This window comes from Numida meleagris, chromosome 12, assembly GCF_002078875.1.
Source record: "Numida meleagris isolate 19003 breed g44 Domestic line chromosome 12, NumMel1.0, whole genome shotgun sequence".
NCBI classification, from domain to species: Eukaryota; Metazoa; Chordata; class Aves; order Galliformes; family Numididae; genus Numida; species Numida meleagris.
In genome coordinates this window covers 16,605,071-16,627,312 of record NC_034420.1, presented here as the reverse complement: position 1 = coordinate 16,627,312, position 22,242 = coordinate 16,605,071, and the positions used below count along the sequence as shown (strand labels likewise).

General features: G+C 49.2%; 2 protein-coding genes across 13 annotated transcripts in view; one reads left to right on the top strand and one right to left on the bottom strand.

Annotated features, from left to right (window-relative positions):
* On the bottom strand, positions 385-3,195 carry GDF9 (growth differentiation factor 9). The gene is made up of 2 exons (XM_021410789.1): positions 2,672-3,195; positions 385-1,648 (listed from the first exon to the last, which is right to left on the bottom strand). Exons 1-2 carry the CDS (start codon positions 3,093-3,095, stop codon positions 699-701), a joined length of 1,374 nt encoding a protein of 457 aa, XP_021266464.1. The 5' UTR covers positions 3,096-3,195; the 3' UTR covers positions 385-698.
* The window catches only part of SHROOM1 (shroom family member 1), a 46,382-nt gene continuing 29,749 nt past the window's right edge, over positions 5,610-22,242 (top strand). For 2 of the 12 annotated variants that reach the window (XM_021410788.1, XM_021410786.1), the window contains exon 1: positions 13,633-15,895. The gene's annotated coding sequence lies outside the window, so the exon portion shown is untranslated. Of the gene's footprint in view, positions 5,714-5,941; positions 6,127-6,150; positions 6,374-13,632; positions 15,896-22,242 lie in introns of those variants that run through there. The other 10 variants (XM_021410778.1, XM_021410777.1, XM_021410779.1 and 7 more) reach the window with 10 other exon arrangements.

Genomic DNA, 22,242 nt, shown 5'->3' with positions numbered 1-22,242 from the left:
TAATGTTAGGGACTGGGAGAGAATTGAGGAGCTGATGCATCAATATATTTGCAAATTGTTTTAAAAGCCATTCTTAGCAACTAAAAAAAAAATCCACACAAAACAGTGCTGCACTGCATTCTTCTATTAAAAATCCCTATCAAAGCAGTCCTTCGCGAGAGCTTCAGCCAAAGCTCCCTTAGCTTGTGTCCCCAGCCTGAAACATGCATTTTCTGCAGCATTCCTAGAACTAGAAAAATGTTGAGGAAACTGGAAATTTGGGGAGGAAAAAGAATGAAATACTGAGAAAGTAATTCTAACATTAGCCTTTCCTCTTTCCCTAGAAACTTAGAAGTGTCATTACAAAGGATTTCTTTCTATAGAGGAAGACTAGCAAACACTGAATTTAAGTGGTATGCGTGATAGGCATTCATTTTATTTATTATTAAATCTGTAACAAAACAGCTTAAAATAGGCATCTGGTAATTGAAACCACTTGTTTAAATGCAATATTATTTCAATAAAAAGATATTTACATTTAATTTCACATTCTAGAACAGCTGAGTGGCTACAAAAATAGTGCTATTATGTAAACACCCGCTAACTCCATGCTAAATCCTAACAGCTCTTTCAAACTGAATAGAATTATACAAATGCTACAACTATTTTGAGAATGCAAAACACCCAAGCTAAGTGTAAAACAGATTAGGATACACCCACTACCGACAAGTGCACTTAGTAGCTATCATATCCTCGTATTCTTTGTAGACTATGGAGCCGTCAGGCTCTATCGTAAGGACGCTCAGAGGGCTGTACTCAGCAGGCACACAGGAGGGCTTGGGAACAGAGGAGTCCAGTTTCTCATATATTATGTTCTGCACCATCGTATGTACAGGAGAGCCGTAACGGTGCCCGACTACCCTGGGACAGTCACCCTTGCAGTACTGAGGGCTGTATCTATGTGGTGCTATTATCCATTTGTCCCATTTTAATTGGCTAAAACTTAAACGGAAGCTGTGAAGCTCACACTCGTTTTGAGGAAACAGAAATTGTTTGAAATATTCGCTCAGATTACGAGGCGGAGTTGCTGGAGCTTCTTTCAGGTTCTCTTCTCTTCGATGCCGAGATGCCCTTTTTCCCTGCGTGTTCTCTCTTCCTTTGTCACCTGTCACATCAGCAAATGGACTGTTCCTTCGCTTGGGCCGCAGCGGGCTTTTCCTCCTGTGTCTAAGTGAGTTCCACCTGTGATAAGCTTGCTCGCTGGTATCATTTAGGTAAAGAAGAAGAGAAGGGGGGACCAGAGCCATATCAATGAGATTATCCTGCTTAGTGTTATGTTGTGGATTACCCATCAGACAAGTGAAGTTCACAGCCATATGAATATTCCTCCTGTTAGTAGCAATTAGAGGCTGCAGAAAAGAAGTCACATCAATCTCAACCCACTTGCGTTTTCTAACTTCAAAGTGCAGGCTAAAAGCTACAGAGTGTGAAACGCTGGGACATACTTGGCTAGAAAAATCATGCTCCTTAACAGACAAATGGCACGTGCACGTAAAGGAAGAAGTGGGAACTGATGTGTCAAATGAGTAGAGCAAGACAGACTTGAGTAAGTGCTCGAGAGCAGTAACACGATCCAGGTTGAAGAGCAAATCCACCGAGTGAAGGTCTCCTGAGAAGGTAAACAAAGATCTTGCACAGTTAATGCATCCTGGTTTGCCACCAATACATAAATACTATGGTCTAGTGGATAATGAGAAATTGTTAAGCAGGAGAACAAACCAATTTAGATGCCCATACATATTTTTATCATATGAAATGTCTACTTAGGTCAGAAACAAAAGTTATCAACAAAACCAAGAAGGCCCAAGCTTTTAAGAGGCATTAAAGTGCAGTTAAAGAGCAGCACATGAAGCTGGCAGTTGTCCTTTCAGTGCTGGTATGGGGAAGGAGGAGCAAGACACTCTGGATTATACAGGGAGCCATAAAATGAAATAGCTAAATTTTAAAGGGAATGCTGTCAGGGCTTTGTAGTATTAACTCCAGGTATTCTTCCTACTCATGTGTTCCTCAACAGCTGCCAGTGAATCTGACCAGCAGCAAGGCACAAATTTATTTATTAGCACTAATTTAAGAAATCATCGTTTTGTCAGTTTGTTTTCTTTTATGAAACAGCAAGACAGCTTCCAAGCTATTTTGAGTGCATCCTTCTGTCTCATTCGTCCCTACTGTAGGATACATTGTTATTGTCATTTCCCATGATGTTATTTGTATTCACTGCAACTTCCATCTTATTTTGAGCTTGGTGAAGCCATGTGCTGGCCCTCTTTCCAGGTGTGGAACTGCAGGCTCAATTCACTGCTGCTCTTACTGCTCACCACTGCCTCTTTTTCTCTGAGTTAGAAATTGTTCTTTTGTGACCACTCAGGCACTTTAGGTGATCTTCATAGGATCAAAAATCAGATGAGGGCTGCATGGATTTTATAAACTTACGGTATGGTTTATGTTAATGAATTTTTTCTAAAGTTATGAATTTTAACAGCAGCCTCAAGATTTGCTTTAGGAATTTGGTTCCCATTCACACTACTGCTCTAACCATTGCTGCATTTAGGATACACTGTGTGAGATTAACTGTTAAAAAACAAAATACCTCCCAGCAGCCTGACCCTCGCAGCTCAGGTCGCTCCCCACCTACCTTTACTCAGGTCCCTGTGGCGGTGCTGGCACTCAGAACACGGGGTGAAAAGTCGAACAGTGTTATAGAGGTGGCTCTTGTGGGCCTTCGGGATTCCCTCCTTGGTGGCATACATCTTGTACAGCCTCTTCATGTACCTCAGGGCTCGGGAGTCCGGCCGAAGCCTGGGGGCCCCGCTTTCCCAGCTCTGGCGTCCCTGGTCAGACAGCACCTTGAGCAGGGGAGGCAGGAGGGCATAGCCTCGGCTCACGCCCTTGGGCAGCAGCAGCAGCGGGTGGAGCTCGCTGACCTCAGGAGCTACCAAAAGCCCGGAGACCTTGTCAGATGCTGCACGATCCCTGGAGCGGGGGGAGCACTGGATGCTAAAAGAGAGCCAGTGAATGTAGCAATAGAAACAAACGCAAATCCTCCAGGTACCCTCCATGCTCTTTAGGTCCACAACCTAACAATGCCTCCCCTAAAGTATTCAAGAAAAAAGGCCCCCTGGGCACAAGCCCTTAAATATGTTTCAGCTGTGGCTTGGGAGGGAGGTTTCTTTGTCATTAGAAACCAAAGGGAAAGATCCACAGGTGGCTGGGGAACCCAGGTGTCTGTTTGCAGCCAGGCTGAGCCTTTGCACGTGGAAGCATCTCACGAACAAATCCTGCTTCTCAGAGTTAAACTTTTCCACGTAGTGAACTGCAGCGCACGAGTGTTCCTGTATTAGCCTCCAGAGGGAGCCGGGGAGACGAAGTGATGCTGCCGGTCCGGCTGAGTGAGCGGGATTAGCAGAAATTTCGGTATTTGTGTGTTAACTGTTACGGAAAGTTCAGTAACAAAGCCAGTTATCACTGGCTGAAGATGCTAAATATTATTGCTCCTGAAGCGTTCCTGAAGACTCCAGCTGGAGTAGTATTGAGTGCAGCAGGAGTGTTTAGAAACTCTTGTTACAGGATGTAATTAAGGGATGGATTTTTGTTTTAAGAAGGAAAATGCATGAGAAAATGTGTTTTCATGTCAGTTGCATTCAATTAGAGCTATGCTGTCGGTAATCTGGTGAAGTGTCGCCTGTAATCTAGCTTTCACATCTTAAGGCTTCGAAGTAAGGGGTACTTGTTCAGAGAACGCTTGGTTAACTTACAGAATCGTCAGCCTGGAGCGCCTTCATTTGGAGTGGAAGGTTAATTCAGACAGCAATCTCCAATATGAAACAAGGTAACCCTTTTTCCTTAGATCTCTTAAAGCTGATTTGACTGCGATGAGAGGGGGATGCTCTGGAGTCTAAGGTCACTGTGTAACACTGCTTGGATAAGGTGGTCGGTACTCTTGTTCATTTTAGAAATACATCCTTCAGTGCCACATAATGAGCTGATCTCTGCTCCATCACAAGTGTAAACCAGTCCCTCCCTGTGTTAGTGTCAGAGACGTGACGATGGTTTCTGCTATTCCATGACTATTTGAGCTGCTCTCCAACATCTTTTCTTGTTTCTTCCTTGGGTAACACCGAGTACCTCATTTGTACAATCACAAACTAATAGCAATCTTTAAATTTCTAATAAAACAAGGAAGACTCGGTGGCTTTGCCCTGTGGCTAGGTAATGACATTTGTTTGCTTCCACAAGAGAGCAAAAGCATTAATTGCAGGTGCAGCTGTTATGCCCCCACACACAGAGTGCTTCACTTGGGCTTGCTGAGCTGATTCAGAGCACTTTGAAATACAAGAATCACCAGGTGCTCTCTGTGAGGTCCCTTAATAACGCTGCAGAACCACAGCTAACTGCCCACACGCTGTAACTCTGAACCTGGTGCCTGCTGTGGAGCTGTAGCCTGGTCTCAGTACAAAGCTCGCTGCACACAGTGCTGTGATGAGCAGCACGGCTGCTCCGTGCCAGGAGCAGGGCACACTGCAGAGGAGCACTGCTGCTCCTTTAGGCGTGTTACTGTTGGGGCTGGAAGCTGAGTGTGTAGCACAGCGCTGAGGAGAAGTGACCCTGTGGGCTCTTTGTACCACTGGAATTAATAACTGTCCTTGACAGGGTGATCGGTTAGTTGGTTCATTTGGCACATGGGTTTGGTGACTGAATAGGCAGCAGTGTGAGAAAAGTTGTACTTCAGCCTCAGTGAAAACAAAGGGCTGGCGCAGGGCAGCCCTCCTCTGCTCGTGGGCTGCTGGTTCTGCTTGGCTTTCCTTTGCCCGACCCCTTCGGTTTTGCTGCAGGGAAGGTACGTGCTTCTGGAGTGCTCCCTTACAGCTCCTCTGTACCGAGATCTTGGTTTACAACTCATCCACGCATTGCTTCCCATCAGCCACGTGGTGATGGTGACGATGCCGACATGCGGTGTTCAAGTACGGCTCTCACAGCGTCACCCACTCAGCAAACACCCGCAGAAGGAAGCTGGTGGGTCTCTCCTTGTTGTAATCAGATAGTCATTAAAAAAAAATGACCAGAGCTCATTCCCCGTCTGCTCGCTCCATCCAGGGCTGTGGGGCAGCTCGGGCTGTGCCCTTTGTTGAGGAGGAAGGCAGCAGGGGAGGCCGTGGCTCGTTGGGATGTTGCCATTGGAGTGGCTGAGCTGTAGGGTGAAACTGTACGGTGCTGTCATCAGGTGCACATTTTGGGACAAAACACAAGAGTGTGCTGCTTGGTTATTAAAAGCAAACCAAAGCGCTCTTAATTAACATAGAAATAGGTTTGCAGAAGCCATTCCCCCTTTCTATATATATTTTTTTCCTATAGAAAGGGGAAGGATAAAAACCCAAACAAACTCTGGGAAGGCGGGAGATGGGGTCTCATGTTTGGCATTCTTCCTCTTGCCTCTGTGTGCTGGTACGGAGCTGAGATCTTCCACGTCCTTAGAACAGTTCAGCTGGAAGGGATCTACGAGCACCACCAGAAAGCGGGAGCCTGCTGCTGTCAGCTGGCCTGGGGCAGCAGGTAGGACCGGTAAGTGACAGTGCCCGCATGTGACATTGCTCAGATTTTTTGTATTGTTTCTAAATAAAATAGCAGTTCCGGCCATTCTGGCAGCCGGTCCGCCCCGGGACTGGCTTGGGGCTGTAAGGTAGGAAACGGGGAATTGCTGTTTGTTTTGTTGGGGCTTGTTTGTTCCGTGCTGGCTGCGATGCGTGTCCCCGTGTGACCCTCAGCGAGAAAAGCCCTGAGTTGTCAAGGAGCCCACCGGGGTGTGTGTGTGTGTGGGGGGGGGGTGTTCCTCCTCCTTTTACCCCAGCAGATCCGGCTCCCGCGGCCTCCAGCTGCGCGTTCCTCGCCGTGACCCCACCTCCGTGCCTCCCCGGGGCCGGGCCGCGTGCGGGCGGGCAGAGCGCTGCGGGGAGCGGGGGGAGCGGGGTCCGCGCGGCTCGGGGCGCTCCGGCTCCGCTCCGTGAACGGCGCTGATCGGGTTCAGTTGCTGAGAGCGCGTGAAGCCATCTGGAAGCAATTCGCCACGGAGAAGGTGAATCGAGACGGACGGAGGTAGATGGATTTGGGAAGGGCGGAGGGGGAGGGATCGCTTATGCAGGGATTTGAGGGCCGGCGAGCCCCTGAGGTGTTGGGAAAGTTACTCTCTAGTTGGGAAAGTGCTCTCGAGAAGCTGCTGCTGTCGGGATTGCTGCGGGAAGCCGATGTTGGCAGCGCGGTGCGCGCTGGCTCCTGCCTGAAGCGGTCCCAGCCCTCGGAAATGCTGCCTGGGGACGTTGCTCTCATCGGCACGACGCTAGAGGTACGCTGTCCTGCTGTCCGCTAAAACCAGAAAGGCTCTTAAAGGTGACTTTATCTCACGTGATGTTATCTCCGCGGTGAAAAGAACCCTCTCGTAGATTAGAATAAGCGGCAGTTACGTGGCTAAGGAGGCTGTGCTGTGCAACAACGTGGCTTATTTGTGCCGTCCTCAGCAGGAGGCTTTCAAATCTTTGTGGCGAAGGCCTGAGCTGCATCGCTAATTCCTGCAGAAATCCCGGGGCAGTTCATTGCTCGGCCCCTTCTCCCGCTGCGCCCAGAGCTGTGCGAGGTCTCTGAGCAGGAGAGGTCTCCTGAGTGCAGGGATGGGGCAGCACCGGGAAGAAAGCGGATGCCCTGCGCTAAGGTGATCTGAGCAATCCCGTGCTGAGCTCTATAGCATTGCTTTGTAAAATGTTCTGAAGCGTTTAAGAAGGTGAAGTGTCTCTTAGTGGTGCTTCAGTGTGAAAGTCCATGGGAAAATATGACAGTTAAAACTTGTGGAACGATTGGAGCGTACAGCTGAAAAACAGAAATGCAAGGTGAATAAATAGGGGAGAGGTGTGGCTGGGAAGGAGAGGTGTTTTCGGGGGAGGAGGGGGAAGATCCCAGGAGATTTTGCAGCCATTTGTGCGGCGAGAGCAAATGCAAATTATTTACTTATGAATTTGCCTGGGAGGTTTTGCGCCCTCTGATGCCGTCTCTTGTCTGGCTGTGTTTGGTGCTGAGGTGCAAGGCCGAGCACGCACGGGGCAGGGTCTGTGCTCACAGTGCTGCTCCCTCCTCCGGGGTCCTGCTGGCTGTGGGCACCGAGAGCACCAGGAGCGTGTGGGCTGGGGATGTGGGAGCACGCTGCCCTGCTGCCCAGCATGGCCCGGGGAATGCCTCTGTGGCCCTCGGCACTTTGGAGTTCAGCTCGCTTCTTGCCTTGTTCTGACTCTGCCGGAGTTTGTTTCAGCTGATAGTTTGCACTCCGGTTGTTTGCTTGGTCCAGATTTTTGGGACAACATGAGCAAAACAAATCCCGTGTCCCTAGCGACGGTCTTAGGGGATAAAACGCTGTCCTCCCTATTTTCAGTAGTTCTGAGCTGCCACTGAGCAGCCGCATTTCCCATGCTTTGGGGAAGGGAACTAAGTTTTGTTTTGCATGGATTTGCATTAGGGACGTGCCTTTTGTTCTTCCCTCTGAAGACCTTCCCAAGCCTGGCCGATTAATAATCTCCAAAAAATGCACTTGCTTTGATTTTTGTACCTTAAATGTCTGAAGATTGTCCTTATCCTGCTGGAATCTCCAGGAGCTTCCAGCCGTGGCTGGGCTGACTCTGGGCTCATCCCAAGGAATAAATGGCCGGGCTGCCTCCCACCTGCACCTTTGGGTGCTGAGCCCAACCACCACTGTCACCGCGGGGTCCTGGTGGCCTCAGCCACACGGGAGCTGGGGGCCAGCACTGACTGTGCCTGGGGACGTGGTGGAGCCGGGTGGGTGGGAGCGGGGCTGGGAGGGGTGGGGTGGACACAAATGGAGTAGGAGTTGTGTGAATGTTCTTTAAACATCATTATAGAGATGTATAATTTTCATACAGACGGTTAAAAGCAATAAGGAAGGGGAAAAAAGAGCTGATCATAGTTAGTTCCTTTTTGTTCATGATGTTTTCCTAATCTTAGTTATTAAAATCAAGTTTTGATTTCTTTAAAAGTTATTTGCAAAGGTAAGGCTGTGTTGGAAATGTAGTTGGTGCCAAGTCTCATACGCTTTGCTCAGTTCTTAAAGCACACATTCCAGTTTCTATCATGTTCCTCTTCATCATCTGCTCTTGTGATGTCAGCTCGCCATTTCTGAAGGCCCGGGGCAGATCTGGAGATGCACCTTAACTTAGTGCTCATCTGGAACTTAACATTAATTTTGCACAGTTTCAAAAGTGAACAAATGTATTTAAATATTCCCTGACCTGATGAACATTTCCTGGTGAGCTGGAAGATCCCTCGCCATCAGGACAGGGATGATTCTGCAGCTCAGAGAGGTTGGGGGCTTTGGCCCTGGGCACTGTGGGGCTGAGGTGTCAGGATGAACTTCTGATGGGCTGAGCTGGGGGTGAGGTTGGTCGCAGCACTCCTGGGGGTATCCTGATCTGGCAGCCTCGGGTTCCTCTGGCTGAACAGTGCACACCAAGCCGGAGTGGAGACCGGGTCGTTAGACAACTACACCCAAACACAGTCCTGTGCGTTACCACGAGTGACATGGAATTTACATTTTCTATTCTGTGTGTGTGCATGGGTGTAGGCTTCGTGTTTGAGAATGAGATATTTATGACTTTTTGATGTGCAGATGATCGGAATGCCTGTACTTGCTGTCAGGGCCGTGCAGTGTTACCTCAGCACAGCCCTTGGGCTTGGGGAATCTTCACAGCATATGTGTAAAGTGAGTGAATGTAAATAATCAGTGTAAGCAAGCAACTATAAATTACCACATCTATTGAAAACCATGGCCTTGGAACTAAGAAAGTGACCGTGTCTGTTGTTGTTTCTAGAATACACAACTCCTTCATCCCAAATGCACAGTGACACCTGTCCTCTTTGGGAGCTAATGCTTGGTGCAGCGTTCCATTGCATGGAACTATAGAAGATTATTTCCAGTATCATGGACTTTTCTGCACCTGTCCCTTACACTTGGTAGAGACTCACAGCTTCAAGAACAGGGAAGGACTGGGATCAGAGTTTAGAAATAACATCCTTTTGCATTGGACTATAAATTGAGCCTTCTGTAAACAATCACTATAAAGGTAATCTCTGGATTTTTACTGTTCTGTATTTGAAATAGTCACATCACGTTACATATTTATTGCTAAAGTGGAATGTTCTGATTTTTAAAATATCACATGCCATTTTACATGGCTGTTTGTTGAAGACGCAGGTATGACTTCGTATCGTACGCTGCAGAAAACCAAAGAGTAGCAATTCAATGCTTCTCATACATTACCAACACTATCAGCGTTCTGAGAAGTGGCTGCTGTCAGCTCGGAGGGGCTGAGCTGCCTGGTTTAGCTGTTCACACAGACATTGCACGGAAGCAGTTCCCAGTGCCAGTGGGTCTGGTTTGGGAGATGTGCACGAGGACGCAGTGCCCAGCCCGTGCTGGCATGCTGAGGGCAGCAGCGATGTGATGCCCAGGAGCTCAGATGGACATTCTGTGCTATCTTAGATGCCGATGGAGAATATCAGCCCATAGCAGCTTGGCTTTTGCCAGGAACATTTGTTTCATTGGGTCTGAGAGGAGGTCAGCGGTACTGATTCCCCACAATGGCAATAGATGCATGCTCCACATTGCTGAGGGATTTCTGAGCCCTTCCCTCTTCAGATCAGATGAGCAGATACCGTTCGTGTTTTCGGCGAATCCAGGCTTTTTCTGCTTGTGGCAAGTGTTCGGTTGGCACCTGTCTGTGCCTTCCTCCTTCCTTCACCTTTCCCTGCTGCTGAAGGCTGCCTGCAGGAGAAGCTCTCGGCCAGTTCAGTGTAGGACGTGTCATGCTCTGTCCTCGTGGCAGCTGCTGCTCGGCTGCCCCAGCGCTGCTCCAGTGCTGAGGAGATGCCCAAGGGAGGCTGCTGCTCTCTGTGCCTTACAGCCCTTGCCAGCTCCCGCACTGCTCAGTCGTGCTGCCCACAAGATCTACATTTTGGACTTTCATCGTTGGTTTTGCGTGTCCCCAGAAACTCAAAATGCAATGCTTCATTTGCGGTAGAACAGAACATTTTTGGTTGGCACAAACCAAAACCTTGCACTTTTTATTTATTTATTTGTTTGTTTTGTAGAAGAAATGATGCTGGTATAAATTAAAGCAGTTTTCACTCGGCTGGACGGTCTTGTCAAACTGTGAAGCCGTCTGTAATCAGGACAGTGGGAAAAAGCTGTTCCCATCAGGACTGCTGTCGAGGTGTGTCTGCTTCCAGCAGCAGCACGCTGAGTGGGGCTGGGGCAGCTGCTGGATTTGCACAAGCTGCAGCTGCGGTGCGGAAAGGTCCAGTGTGGCTCCAGAGGGGCTCTCCTTTTCTCCCAGTACCTTTAATTGTGCAAGAGATCCATTATCCGTTGCTTCTCGGCACAAATAAAACTCTTGAGGTATTTGTACGGGAGGTACTGGGTTAAACAAGGTAAAACAAAAAGGTAATTGTTTTGAAACATATACAGATTATTCAATAGATGTATACTACATTTAGTCTAATCTTATTAAAATGAGATTTAGACATTAGGAGGAGGTCATAAATGTAATGGAAAACTGAATGCATTTTTCTTTAGGGGATATTAAATGCTGTCTTCTTCAATCCAGCCCCTGACAGCAGTGAGGTGCTGGCATGCCTGCTGTTTCTGTCAGTACAATTTGCACTTCAGTGACTGGAGCAGCCTCCAGGCTGTGGCCCTGGGGTCTCTGGCAGTGCGTGAGCTGTACCAATGAAGTTCCCTTGGTTTAAGAAACCGTATTAAACAGGAGCATTGAGTCCTGTGTGTGTCTGTCCAGGCTGGTGCAGCCCTTTGATTAAGGCACTAAACTGCCCCTGTTTTGGGTGATACAATGTTGGGTGTTCTCTAAGAACTCTTTTGTAGGTTCAAAGAGCTTGGGCACCGGGGGTATAGCATTCAAAACACACTTACCATGTGCTTTCAGTTGGGAAACTTGTTCGGCTAAGGATTGTTTTGTTTTTCTAATGAGGCCTTCAGATATGATTTGATTGTTCTGACCTAAAGACCCACAATTACATATTTACTGGGAACAAATCCCATAACCTGACCCGGTCAAAACTCGCAGCAGAGGTTTCTGTGGCTGTAAGCGTGGCTGTGCTTTCACAATGCAAAGCCTGTGGCAGCAGTACCAACATTTCAGGTCATTGCTGGCATCTGCGCTTGCTTTTCCCCTGGTGCACAGCTGCTTGCTTCTGCTCCATGCTGCAGCTGGAAGCCCCGTGCGCTGTAACTGCCCGTACCACTGGGAGCCAGGAAACCAGCCCAATGGGGAGCATGGGCAGAGGAAGCCTCCCTAAGTGGCTTTGGCTGCAGAATGTTTTGTATGAAACTGGGGACTGGAGGAATGCTGGGGCATTGGTCTTTGATCCGGGGCACATCTATGAATCAGAGCAGCCGTAGTACCTTTGCATTGCCTTTTGTCTGTAGCCCGCTAACAAAAAATAAACTACATCTTAGGACATGCTGGAGAGCTACCCGTTGTGTTTGCTGTAACGTTATGCTGCAGGATTAACTCCCATGGGAATTACTGGGCGATGGTAAAAGGCTCCGAGTGTGCATCTGTAGTAATGCTGCTGTGCTCCCCTGCCCCACTCACTGCTCTGATCTCTCAGCAGTGCAGCTGCCAGGTCTGGGGTTGATGAGGTCTCTCATGGAAATTATCTTCTCTGTTAGGCTGCCGTTATTTGGATGGTTTGGGTTGGTAAAGCCTGGGATTGTTGTGTTTCCTTCCTATCTCTGCCACCATTGACCTAGTTTTTGAAGCCAGTAACTCTGAGCAGCCATCTGTAACCCAGCTGATGCCAAGTAATGAAAATAACATCGAGACGTAACAGCCCGCTGGGTGGTTAGGGGCTTTATGGGGAGCATTTGCTGTTTGTGTTTGCACCATTCCACCTCTGGGTTTTGCTTTCTAACCTGTGGTGCAAGGTGGGGGGGGCTCTGGGAACGACACGGGCTCGCAGCAGCCCTGCTGCTTTGGTGGTGTTGGTACTACATGGTTGGTGCTAAAAGAGAGTAGCAGAGCACGAGGTGCTGGTAAGGTGAGCTGGCATCGGCCTTCTTTGTTGGCTGCTGCTGTTTTGTGCATTTTAACTAGAATTACAGGTCAGTGTCTTCAGGAGCTGCGTGCACGTGCAGAACTCACCCCAGCAGTGGGAGCCTGGGGCAGCAGCTCTGTAGAGCAGTATTCAGAGGTTTGGCCTCATGTCTGAATTACTGCTTTTCTACTTCTAAGCACTTCTGTGCCGTGCCTGTGGCGGAGCAGCAGTCGGGAGCTGTGCTGGTGGCCACTGCTGAGCTCTGTGCCCTGAACATTACCAGATTGGATGCATCTCTGAGAACACAGGCTGCATCAGTCCAAGGGCTCCCAGGCATTGTAGCTTCCAGCTCAGAAAGCCACTGTGTGTGTCACCATTTCTGACCATGAGGGAGAGTTTGGAAACACACTGAAAATGTTCAGGAACCTAAGGACAAATAAAATAAATCTCAGCTCGGCTGTATTTACAAAACCCTTTAATGATCTTTACTCCTATTCCTGTTCATTGTTATTGCCATGGGAGTTTGTGGATAACAAACCTAAGTGTGCTTTCTCATGGCGTGGTGATCTCCCAGGGGAGCGTGGTTACTTCCTGCTGGTGATGGAGGAGCAGCTGGTGTGCGCGGCACAGGAGGGAGCTCTCTGTCTTGTTTCTCATGCATTGCAATGTTCTTAATTGCCAAGAGCAGCTGTAAGCCCTCTTTTGGGGTCTCCTGGCTGCACATCACTTGATTGCTGACAGTCATGTTATTGCATTGAGGTGAACGTAGGGATACGGCCAAGGGCAGTCAGCCCAATCTGCAGCATTTGGTGCAGAGGGTGGGAGAAGGGTTAACTGTTAATACTCATACAATATGGATTTACTGTGGCGGCTGGGGGCCCTGAAGGAGCTGTAGTGCCCTGTTGGTTCTGCGCTCCTGGATCCAGCAGGCTACTGCAGCACCCACCTCCAGGCAGCCCCCGCTGGGAGATGCATGCCATCGCTGTGTCTGCAGCTTAACAGCTTCTTTACAAGGCACCTGGTTTGTAATTTAGGAGGAACATTAGGAGGCACGTGATTTTTGGTTTGAAATAACCAGTGAATGCGATTATTGTATGTGTAATACCACATGTTGTTCTGAATTACCAGTAAGAGTTTGTCCACAAAGATGATCAGAGCGCTGGAGCACCTCTCCTACAAAGACAGGCTGAGGGAGCTGGGCTTGTTCAGCCTGGAGAAGAGAAGGCTGCAGGGTGACCTCATTACAGCATTCCAGTACCTAAAAGGAGCCTACAACCAGGAGGGGAGTCAACTCTTTACAGAGGTAGATAATGGCAGGACAAGAGGAAATGGTTTTAAGTTGAAGGAGGGAAGATTTAGGCTGGATATCAGGGGGAAGTTCTTTACTATGAGAGTGTGAGGTGCTGGCACAGGCTGCCCAGAGAGGCTGTGGATGCCCCGTCCCTGGAGGTGTTCAAGGCCAGGTTGGATGGGGCCCTGGCAGCCTGGTCTAGTATTAGATGTGGAGGTTGGCGGCCCTGCCTGTGGCAGGGGGTTGGAGCTTGGTGATACTTGAGGTCCCTTCCAACCCAAGCCATTCTATGATTCTATGAGTTGCGCTGGTTTAGGGGCCAGGGCTGCGGGTCCCTCACTTCTTAATGGATTTATCCCCTCAGCAGTGTGGGAAGAAGAGCGTTACTTGTCGCCAGGCTGCACATAAGAGATAACTGCCAATAAGTTTCATTTAAGGATGCTTGAATTTTGTAGAACTTCAGTGTCTGTGAAATTTTTTTGCAGAGTGATCAGGAGAGGGGATGCGGGCTCTGCTGTATCTGGAAAAGGTTTAGCTGCCCTCTCAACCTTGGTTCCTTCCGAGGGCTTAGCAATTCTCCTTCTGATACAAGTGCCAAAGCTCACAAAGATATCAGGCAAATCCAGGAGCTGAACTGAACTCTCCAAAGCTGACTGGTTAGCTGCTGAACTTCGCTGTCCTCACAGTGCCTGGCAGCGGCAGGAATCAGTGCGTGAGCCTAAGGCACAAAGTGATAAAATGACAACTTTGGCTTTCTGCATGTTCTGTTTTCCGTGCACATTAGAACCTGTTACGCATGTAGGGCTGAGCCCAGATCTGTCTGCAGCGCTCTCACCTCTGGTTCAGCTGCACAGGCCCGAGTGGCACAAGGGAAGGGCATGGAGCTCCCCACACAGACAGAACGCGGCTGCCTCTAGTGCAGAGCTTGGTCCCTGGCAGGGGCTGCTCCGTTCTCTGGTTTTCCTCCAAGTGGGCATTGCACGGTGCAACACGTATCCCCCTTGTCTCGGACCCTTGGAGGTGATCCCCTCGCCTCCTGTTTCAGAACGCTTCCCTCCCTCGGGTCACAGAATCTCAGAATTGCAGGGGCTGGAAGGGACCCCTAGAGATCACTGAGTGCAACCCCTCTACCAAAGCAGGCTGCCTACACCAGGTCACACAGCTCGGGTCCGGACCGGTCTTGAACGTCTCCAGAGAAGGAGACTCCACAACCCCTCTGGGCAGCCTGCTCCAGTGCCCTGTCACCCACTGAGTCACTGCTTTCAGAAAACGTTATCAAATGCAGTGACTGAACAGGAGCTAGTTATTGAGTAACTTGCTGCGAGCCGCTCTCTGTTCTCAGTCACCCTCAGCAAATCTGCGGCTTGGGTTCTCTGCCTGAACACGGGGACAGGGGCTGAACCTGGATCCCGAGCCTGCTCCTGCTGGGGAGCACTTTGCTGCTTCTCACCACCTAAAACTGAACGTAGCCACAAGCAAACAGGGTGTTTGGGTTTATTTTTGTTTTATTTTTGGTAGAAATCTGGAGAATTTCCCTGTTTTTCCTTGGGAGATCATACTTAAGAACAAATGGGAGAGCTGTTGCCTGTGTGACATTGCCCAGTTGGCAGCTTAGTTTGAGGAAAAAATAGTGGCGTAAAATCGGCTTATTTTTTTTAAGCTGAGCTGGAAACAAGTTGGAATCCATCTCACCAGATGAGGATGTTATAAAATGCAATATCAGGCTCCAGCAAATAGATTTGAAGGCAGGAAGGAATTTATTGCAGAGACTTGAATTGATTCACTCGCACAAAACAGATGAAAGCCTCAGTCTGTGTCTTCTGTGCTGTTTTTATGGGAAAAAAAAGCACTTAAAAAAAAAAATTGCAAACGTGCAGCACATAAAGCACAGCCTCAGCATTTCCTTGAACCGCCTTGATGTTTATTGTACAATCCTTTTTCTCTTCATCCTCTGAAAGCCGTGCATAATTCTTTCGGGAAGGCTGCTGGTGGTGGCTCAGTGTCATCTCCTGGCTCCTGGGCTGCTGCTGAGCTGGGCTGTGCTCCCAGGGAGGGCCCTCGGCCCGGGGGTGGGTGCCCACCTGGCACAGTGTGGAGCAGCATGGTGCTGGTGCTGGTGCTGGGTCGGGGCGGGCAGTGCTTCGCCTGCCGTGGCCTCGGCCGTGTCTGCGTGGAATGTTTCGATTCCACCCACGTGGGAGCCACAACCACGGCCCAAAGGCTCGGGCCGAAAGAGGGCTGTCGTTAATCATTGACTGGGGAGATAATGAAATAGCTGCGCCCGCTGTTTGCTTTTCTTTCTTTTGCACTGTACTGTAACGCTCTGCACGATGGAATGTAATAAACCAAAGGGCGATTTCCGCAGGCCAGGCAGCGGGGCCGTGCGTGGATGCAGCCACGGAGCCTGCGATGCACGTGGAGCCGCCCACCACCGCTGAGGGACCACGGCACGTGGCGGTCCAGGTAAGTGAGTGCAGAGCTGCCTCTTGGGCTCTTTGCCAGCTGAACTCGTTAATTGCTCCTTAGCTGACGGATGAGCACGTGTGTATGGGGAGGGAGAAGGGTTCTGCGAAACCCCAAGGGCTGCAGGGCGTGTGTCCGCGCTGTCTGCTCAGTGTCCTCAGGCTTGCTGCACAAGCGCATTTCCCTTCACCTGCACACTGACCATTGTAGCACGTCCCAGAGCAGCTGCAGGACGTGGATGTGAGGACCCGAGCGTGGCTTGGTGCAGTCTGTGCGATGTCACTTGGTGTGGGTGCTGCCGGGTGTACCTGGCCATGCCCCGGCTGCGCTGTGCCGCCTGCCCGCAGCTCGCTGCAGTCGGGGTGCAGAGCACTGCCTGTTGGACAGGGCCACGCTGAGCTGCTGGCTGTGTGTGGGGAGGGCAACTGGGGGCACGCTGCATGCCCAGAGCCAGACACGAGCTCATGGGAGCTGGCAGGAGGAAAAAGGGCAATGCTGGAAAACGGAGCGTCGGTGTTGTGCTTCATCTGGATCCTTTTCACCAAGGACTAACTCTGCTCTCAGTTGCTTCCAGAGCATCTGCTGCCAAAGTCCGTCTGCTACCATCAGCAGCAAAGCAGATGAAGGAGCAGGAAATGACCTGGAAAACATTAAAACCACATTTTGCAATGTTTAACCTGGGTTTGGAGCAGCCTTAGGGATGTGTGGTGATGTGAGGCCTCCCACTTGCTAGGGCTTATCCCGCTCATGTCCGAGTGAGGAAGATGAGGCTTTTCTCAGCTAAACACAGAATGGAACAAAATAACTGCATTTATACCAGGAGTAGAACCTCTCAGTGTAAGGGACGAGTTGTGGACAGTCTGATATGGCAGCTCTGGAGCAGTCAGCCCAACACGAGCGTGGGAGCGCTGCTCAGCCCTGGCAATTTCTGTTTCTTTGCTAAATAAAGAAAGTCTGGCTCTGTGTGAAATAGAAGAGGGAGGAAGTGGGGTAGTTTTACCTAGAAAGTAGTTATCATGGCATGAGCACGCTTAATAATCCTCAGCCATGGGCAGTGCTCAGGTGGCGGGGCCGATGGTGAGATGTGAGCTATAGGCACGTGGTTGGGGAACCTGAGGGGGAACTTCCTGCAGAATGAATTAAATGCAGAAGGCCATACGTGAAGGGACCCGTGCTGCCTCTGTTCTCAGAATGAATTCCTTTTATGCTTACCCCAATCCTTTCTCTCCATCGTTTCTTGTCAGTTTTGAAGCATGTGTGTGAGAGCTGGTTAAATGGTGCACAACCATTTAATTTCTGCCCTTGATCCCAAGTAGGTTGCAACCCACTACTAAACTTGTGCTCACGTAGCTAGTGGGTATTTCCAGTTCAGTTTGAACTATCAGTAGTTTCTCATTGTTATGGAAAATGGTGATAACAGTGTTTAGTGTGAGTAAGAATAAATGCTTGTGAGTTTTCCCAAATGAAAGATATGGGAAAATACTTGAGTGCAACACTTGCCAAAGGAATGGGCCGGTCTGATATATTTCTTGTGTATACTTGGCGTTCTTCTTTTTTCCAGTGGAATGCTCTGTAGCAACTGGATATTACATTGCTGCCTCCCTTGGCCTAACAGCAGGCACAGTCATGGATAAATGAGACAGAACAAGCATCTTCTGGAAAGGAATGGCTTCTGGTTATGTCAGAATAAGATGGGAGCTGGGCACTGCCCCGGCCCAGCCTTGGGTCACGCTGGTTGAAGCAGAGCAGCAGTGCTTGCTGTTCTGGCAGCTTTGTCTGTGGAAAACATAACTGCAGCACAGAGAAACTGCAGCTGCAGACTTTTTCTGTCTGAGCCTCTTGGGTTGCAATGACAGAGCCATCCATTACGCTTCTGAGGACAGAAAAAAGAATATGTAGCTGCCAGAAAACCACTGTTCTGAAGATGACTTCATGGAATTTCTCAGCCAGCCAGCCCTCCCTGAAGTCTGAGTGCGTGGGAGCTCTCCTGGAGCTCTCAGGGAAGTTTGGGGATGGCTGGCTCTGATCTGTGGGTGCTGTTGGTTTGGGCCACGTGCAGTGCTGGAGCCCTTGTAGCACAGGTGGCACCGGGCAGGTGTTTCTGCACGTTGCTGGAAGGAGGCACGGGGCCATCAGTCCGGCTGTCACCACTCTGTAACTGGCTGCTCCTGCCATGCCAGACCCAGGGCCTGTGTGAAGCACAGCACAGCAACTCATGGGGACTGTAACAGTTGGGTTTTGTCTGGTGTTTCTTGGACAGCATTGCTGGCAAGCAACCAACAAGGTAAAAGCAAGGCAGCATCCCCTGAGTCTGCTCTTACCGCTGACCTACGCATACGCTCATTTTGCAGCTTACCCCGTCCCTGGGAATCAAATCTCTTCTTCATTGCTGTCTGTTAAAATAGGTGGGAACTGCTTATCCATCAAGGAGAGAGTCCTCTGAATGCGTCCCGACGTATTCAAGATTTGTTGTCTCTTTGTACTCAGGTGGAAGGAGTGGAAGATACAGTTCTCTGGCCTTAATTATCTTAGACTTATTGGGAGAGTATGTCTGTGAAGGGAATGAGAACTTTGCATTTGATTTGAATTCTCTTTTATATTTTCTTGGATGTTAGATGATCTAGTCCATGCACATGTGTGAAAATCAGCAGAATCATCTGATTATTTTCTCTCTGAAATGTTGAGGTCATTAGAGTTTCTGGTTGTTTAATGCTGTTGAATGTTTTGCATTCTGTTCTTGGATGATACGTTTTGGGGATTAAATGAGCTTGATCAAGCAACAAAAAAGAAGGAGGAAAACTGTGGTGAAGGAAGAAGGGCTGGAATGGGAAAGTTTGGAAAGACACGCGTGTTTTGGGGATGAAGCAGCGATTTCTGACAAAAGCAGTTTTTGTGAAGCACTTTCAGAGTTAGAAAGGAAATGTTTGGTGTTCAGTAGATTAAGGAGTAATGATGATGGAAGCCAGGATACATTTTTGAGGCTGAATGAGGAAAGTCAGTGAATTGAGGACAATGGAGAAGTATGTGGCGGGTGACTGCTCCGATTAAAAGGTCAGACTCTGTTGGGTGCTCAGAAAAGGTCTCTCACAGCGCTGTGAAGAATTGCCAAACCTGATCTTCCTCATTAAATCATTGGTCAGAGATCAGGCCATGGCTCTTGGGCCCAGCAATGTTTTATTTGGGCTGCAGTCTTCTGTCAGCCAAATGTTCATGTGATTCAAGTGGCCAACGCTCCTGTCCAGCAGTGGAAGGAGATGCGCTGGGTAGGGGTCTGCAGGGCCAGTGCTGCTGCCACAGCTCGAGCAGAGGATCTCAAAATGTGTGTTATTTTCATCCCCTTCTGAATTATCTAGGACACTTCTCATGGCTCCGGAAGGCAGAAGGCTGTGTCTGTGGTTTTTATGTGAAATGTTTACGTTTCTCAAACAGCGGTGGCATTTATTTCTGGGCACTTGAGGCATCAGCCTCATCCAAATCCCATTTCGGCTCTGTCTCAATTAACGCCTGACGCTTTGACTTTCTTTGGCTCTCAGTAGCAGGGCAGGTTTCCCACTGGGCCTCTATAAGCCAGCCTTGTCCTCTGGTTTGGGTATACGATCTCCTCAGCAACCATCAGACAGCAACCTCCACGATAATCCTGGGAACTGCAGTAGGTGGGGAATCTGGTATTTTAGAAAACACCTATTAGCAGGTGTGTTTTCCAGTTGCCTACTGAGAACGTAGCAGGTGCTACCTTCATATGTTGCTCTCCTGCAAGGCAAGTTTGAAACCTGAAGTTGAAAGTTCTGTATTGTAGAGGGGAAAAAGAAAGGAAACGCATCTATTTAGAAAATGAAAAGAAAGCTGAGAGGGAGAGTGGCTTGCAGAGCTGCCGGCACGAGGACGGTGGCATGGCCACGCTTCCCTGGCTGTGCTGTCCTTCTCCTTCCCTCACCCTTCTGACAATCGTGTGAAAGCGGTGGAATCTGAAGACTGCAGACATCCGTCTGGAATTTCTGGATATTACACTGTCTGCTCACAGGAGCAGCCCCTGCCAAGACATGACACGTCTGGAAACAAGAGATCTGGTCAGTGGGAATGTGTGGGTCATCCATGTTGTGTGCGCGTGGGTTTCTGTGCAGGAAGTCCTGGATGGAGCCGTGGGAGCCCCAGGGATCAGCTGCGTGGCACTGCCCACGCGGTGCCCGTGGGAGCAGGGGCTCAGTGCACAGCTTCCCCAGCCCAGCTTCCAGGCGCTGCCTGCTGGAGCAGGGGTCTCACAGATGATAGGCTGGGAGCCGTTAAATCTGGTGGCCTGCGGAACGGATGGATCAGGTGCTGCAGACTGCGCAAGTGATTGGAATCTGAAGAATGCTGGCTAATATTTACATGGAGCGTTTACCCTCTGATAAGAAGCGGGTCATTCACAAACACGTACATGACATAACGTTGGGAGGTTGGTCACAGTGTTTGCTTTGTGTTTCGCACACTTATCTTTCTTGTTCTTCGGAGAACAGTTGCATTTTGTAGTTTGCTACAGATTAATCTGTATCAGTGCTGTGGGCTTTTTTACCTTTGTTCCAATGGACCCGTTTGGTCAAAAGGGGCAGTTTTACAGAAACAGGTCTGTGAAGCTTTAGGCAGGCCAACCTCTTTGCAGCGTGTCGTGTTTATCTCCAGAATACTTGGGAGAGGAAATCCTCTTTGGTTTCCCAAAACGTGGTACAACTCCTCATCTGCTAACACCGGTAGGTCAGTCCCAAAAGAAGGTTTGAGCTCCGCTTGTGTTTGTTAAGTAAAGTTGTCATTCCTGCTGCTCTGATGGAAAGATTGCCTCGGTACACTTGGAATTGAACATGTGAGCAGCTGGGTTCAGTGCTGGGATCTGATCCTCAGGGCTTGCTGAGATTGATGGAGATTTGATGAAGAAAATACTTCTGCGTCAAATGCAGAGGGGTGGCACTGTGTTTGGGCAAGCACTGTATGTACCTGCAAGTGAGTTACAGATTAATTAGCAGCACCTGATGGATCAAAATGAGGTCAAACAAGAACAGGCTGTAACTAGAAGAAAACTTGCCTTTAAAGGAACAGTAAGTGCTAACTGACTGCTGCAGGTCGCTGACTCTTCTCTGCACGGAATCCAGATGCTGGAGACATGAGGCTCTCACCTGTTCCGGTGGCTGCAAGGACCTTGAGGTTGTGCAACACACAACGCCTTCCCCTGGTGTGACTGTGCTCCTGCCATCAGTGGGACCACAGCCATCTGTAGGAACATGGCCATCAGCAGGACCGCAGCCTTGCAGCAGTGCTCTGGGGCTGCCTCGGGTAAGCGGTCTGCTGAAGGAATCTCAGTGTACAGCACTTGCATCGAGCTGAGTAAACCAACAGCATGGACAGCAACTGCATGAACTTGCAGGCATGGCTGTGCCAGTGTTACAGTAGAAACTTGGAACAAATCCCCCGAGACACCGTTATCGGAGCCCAGAGAGCGCCCATCCTGGGGCTCGTAGCACATCTGCGTCGCGCTCTGCTTTGGCTGCCTGCCTGCTGTGCAGCAGTGAGCGCCTTGCTGTCTCTGCTGGGATCCTGTTGCTCATTTCCATGCTTTTGTTCACCGCATTTCTTTATCAAATGTGTAGAGCAAAGACTGTACGGTTTGTGTTTGCAAACTGCTTTGCATAGAGGGCTGTGCTCTGCATGCAGTTTCCTGGGCAGAATATAAGAAAGAAGCGGACAGAAGTGAAATAAGCTTTTTTATTTTTGTTAAGAGTTGGTAAAAAGAATGCTTCTGTTTGGCTCTTTAGTAGCTGTTAGTGGGCTTAGTTCTCCCTTGGGCATTTGGAATGGCGCGCTGTTAACACACCTCCCTTCACCTTTCAGTGTCCTTTATTCAGGTATACTTTTAATTCATCATTTTTCTTTTTGCTTTCGGAGGTTTACAATGAAAATACAGTGAGCTTGTCTGGAACTCACTGTGTTACCGGCTTGCCAGGGCATTCTGAGAGCCAGAGGCAGCGCGCTCCATGAGGGTGCATTACCACCTGCCAGCTGAGAGAGCAGTAGCATCACTGGTTACGTCAGCTGAGTTTTGAGTAAATTCCTGCTCTTGTGGAAAGAGAATGGCAGCTTTCACATAATTATTTATACACGTTGAGGTCAATGAGTTTTTTCTTCCAGAATTTAAGCAACATCTTCCCAAGCAGGATGACAAAAGCAGCGATAGATTTTCCCTTCGGATGTGCTTAATTATCATGTTATTTAAACTTTAGTAGACTTCTGGAGAGCAGTAGATAACTTCAGTTCTTACTGTTTTTCTGTCACTTCAAGGATATGAAATTGTAAGCTTGCACTTAAAGGAAACCGGAGCC

Bases quoted from the DNA above. Each gene is read 5' to 3' on its own strand.
- GDF9 (XM_021410789.1), bottom strand. From the start codon at position 3,095: ATGGAGGGTACCTGGAGGATTTGCGTTTGTTTCTATTGCTACATTCAC. The intron at 1,649-2,671 runs GTAGGTGGGGAG...TTACCTTCTCAG, and splicing joins CCACAGGGACCTGAGTAAAG to GAGACCTTCACTCGGTGGAT.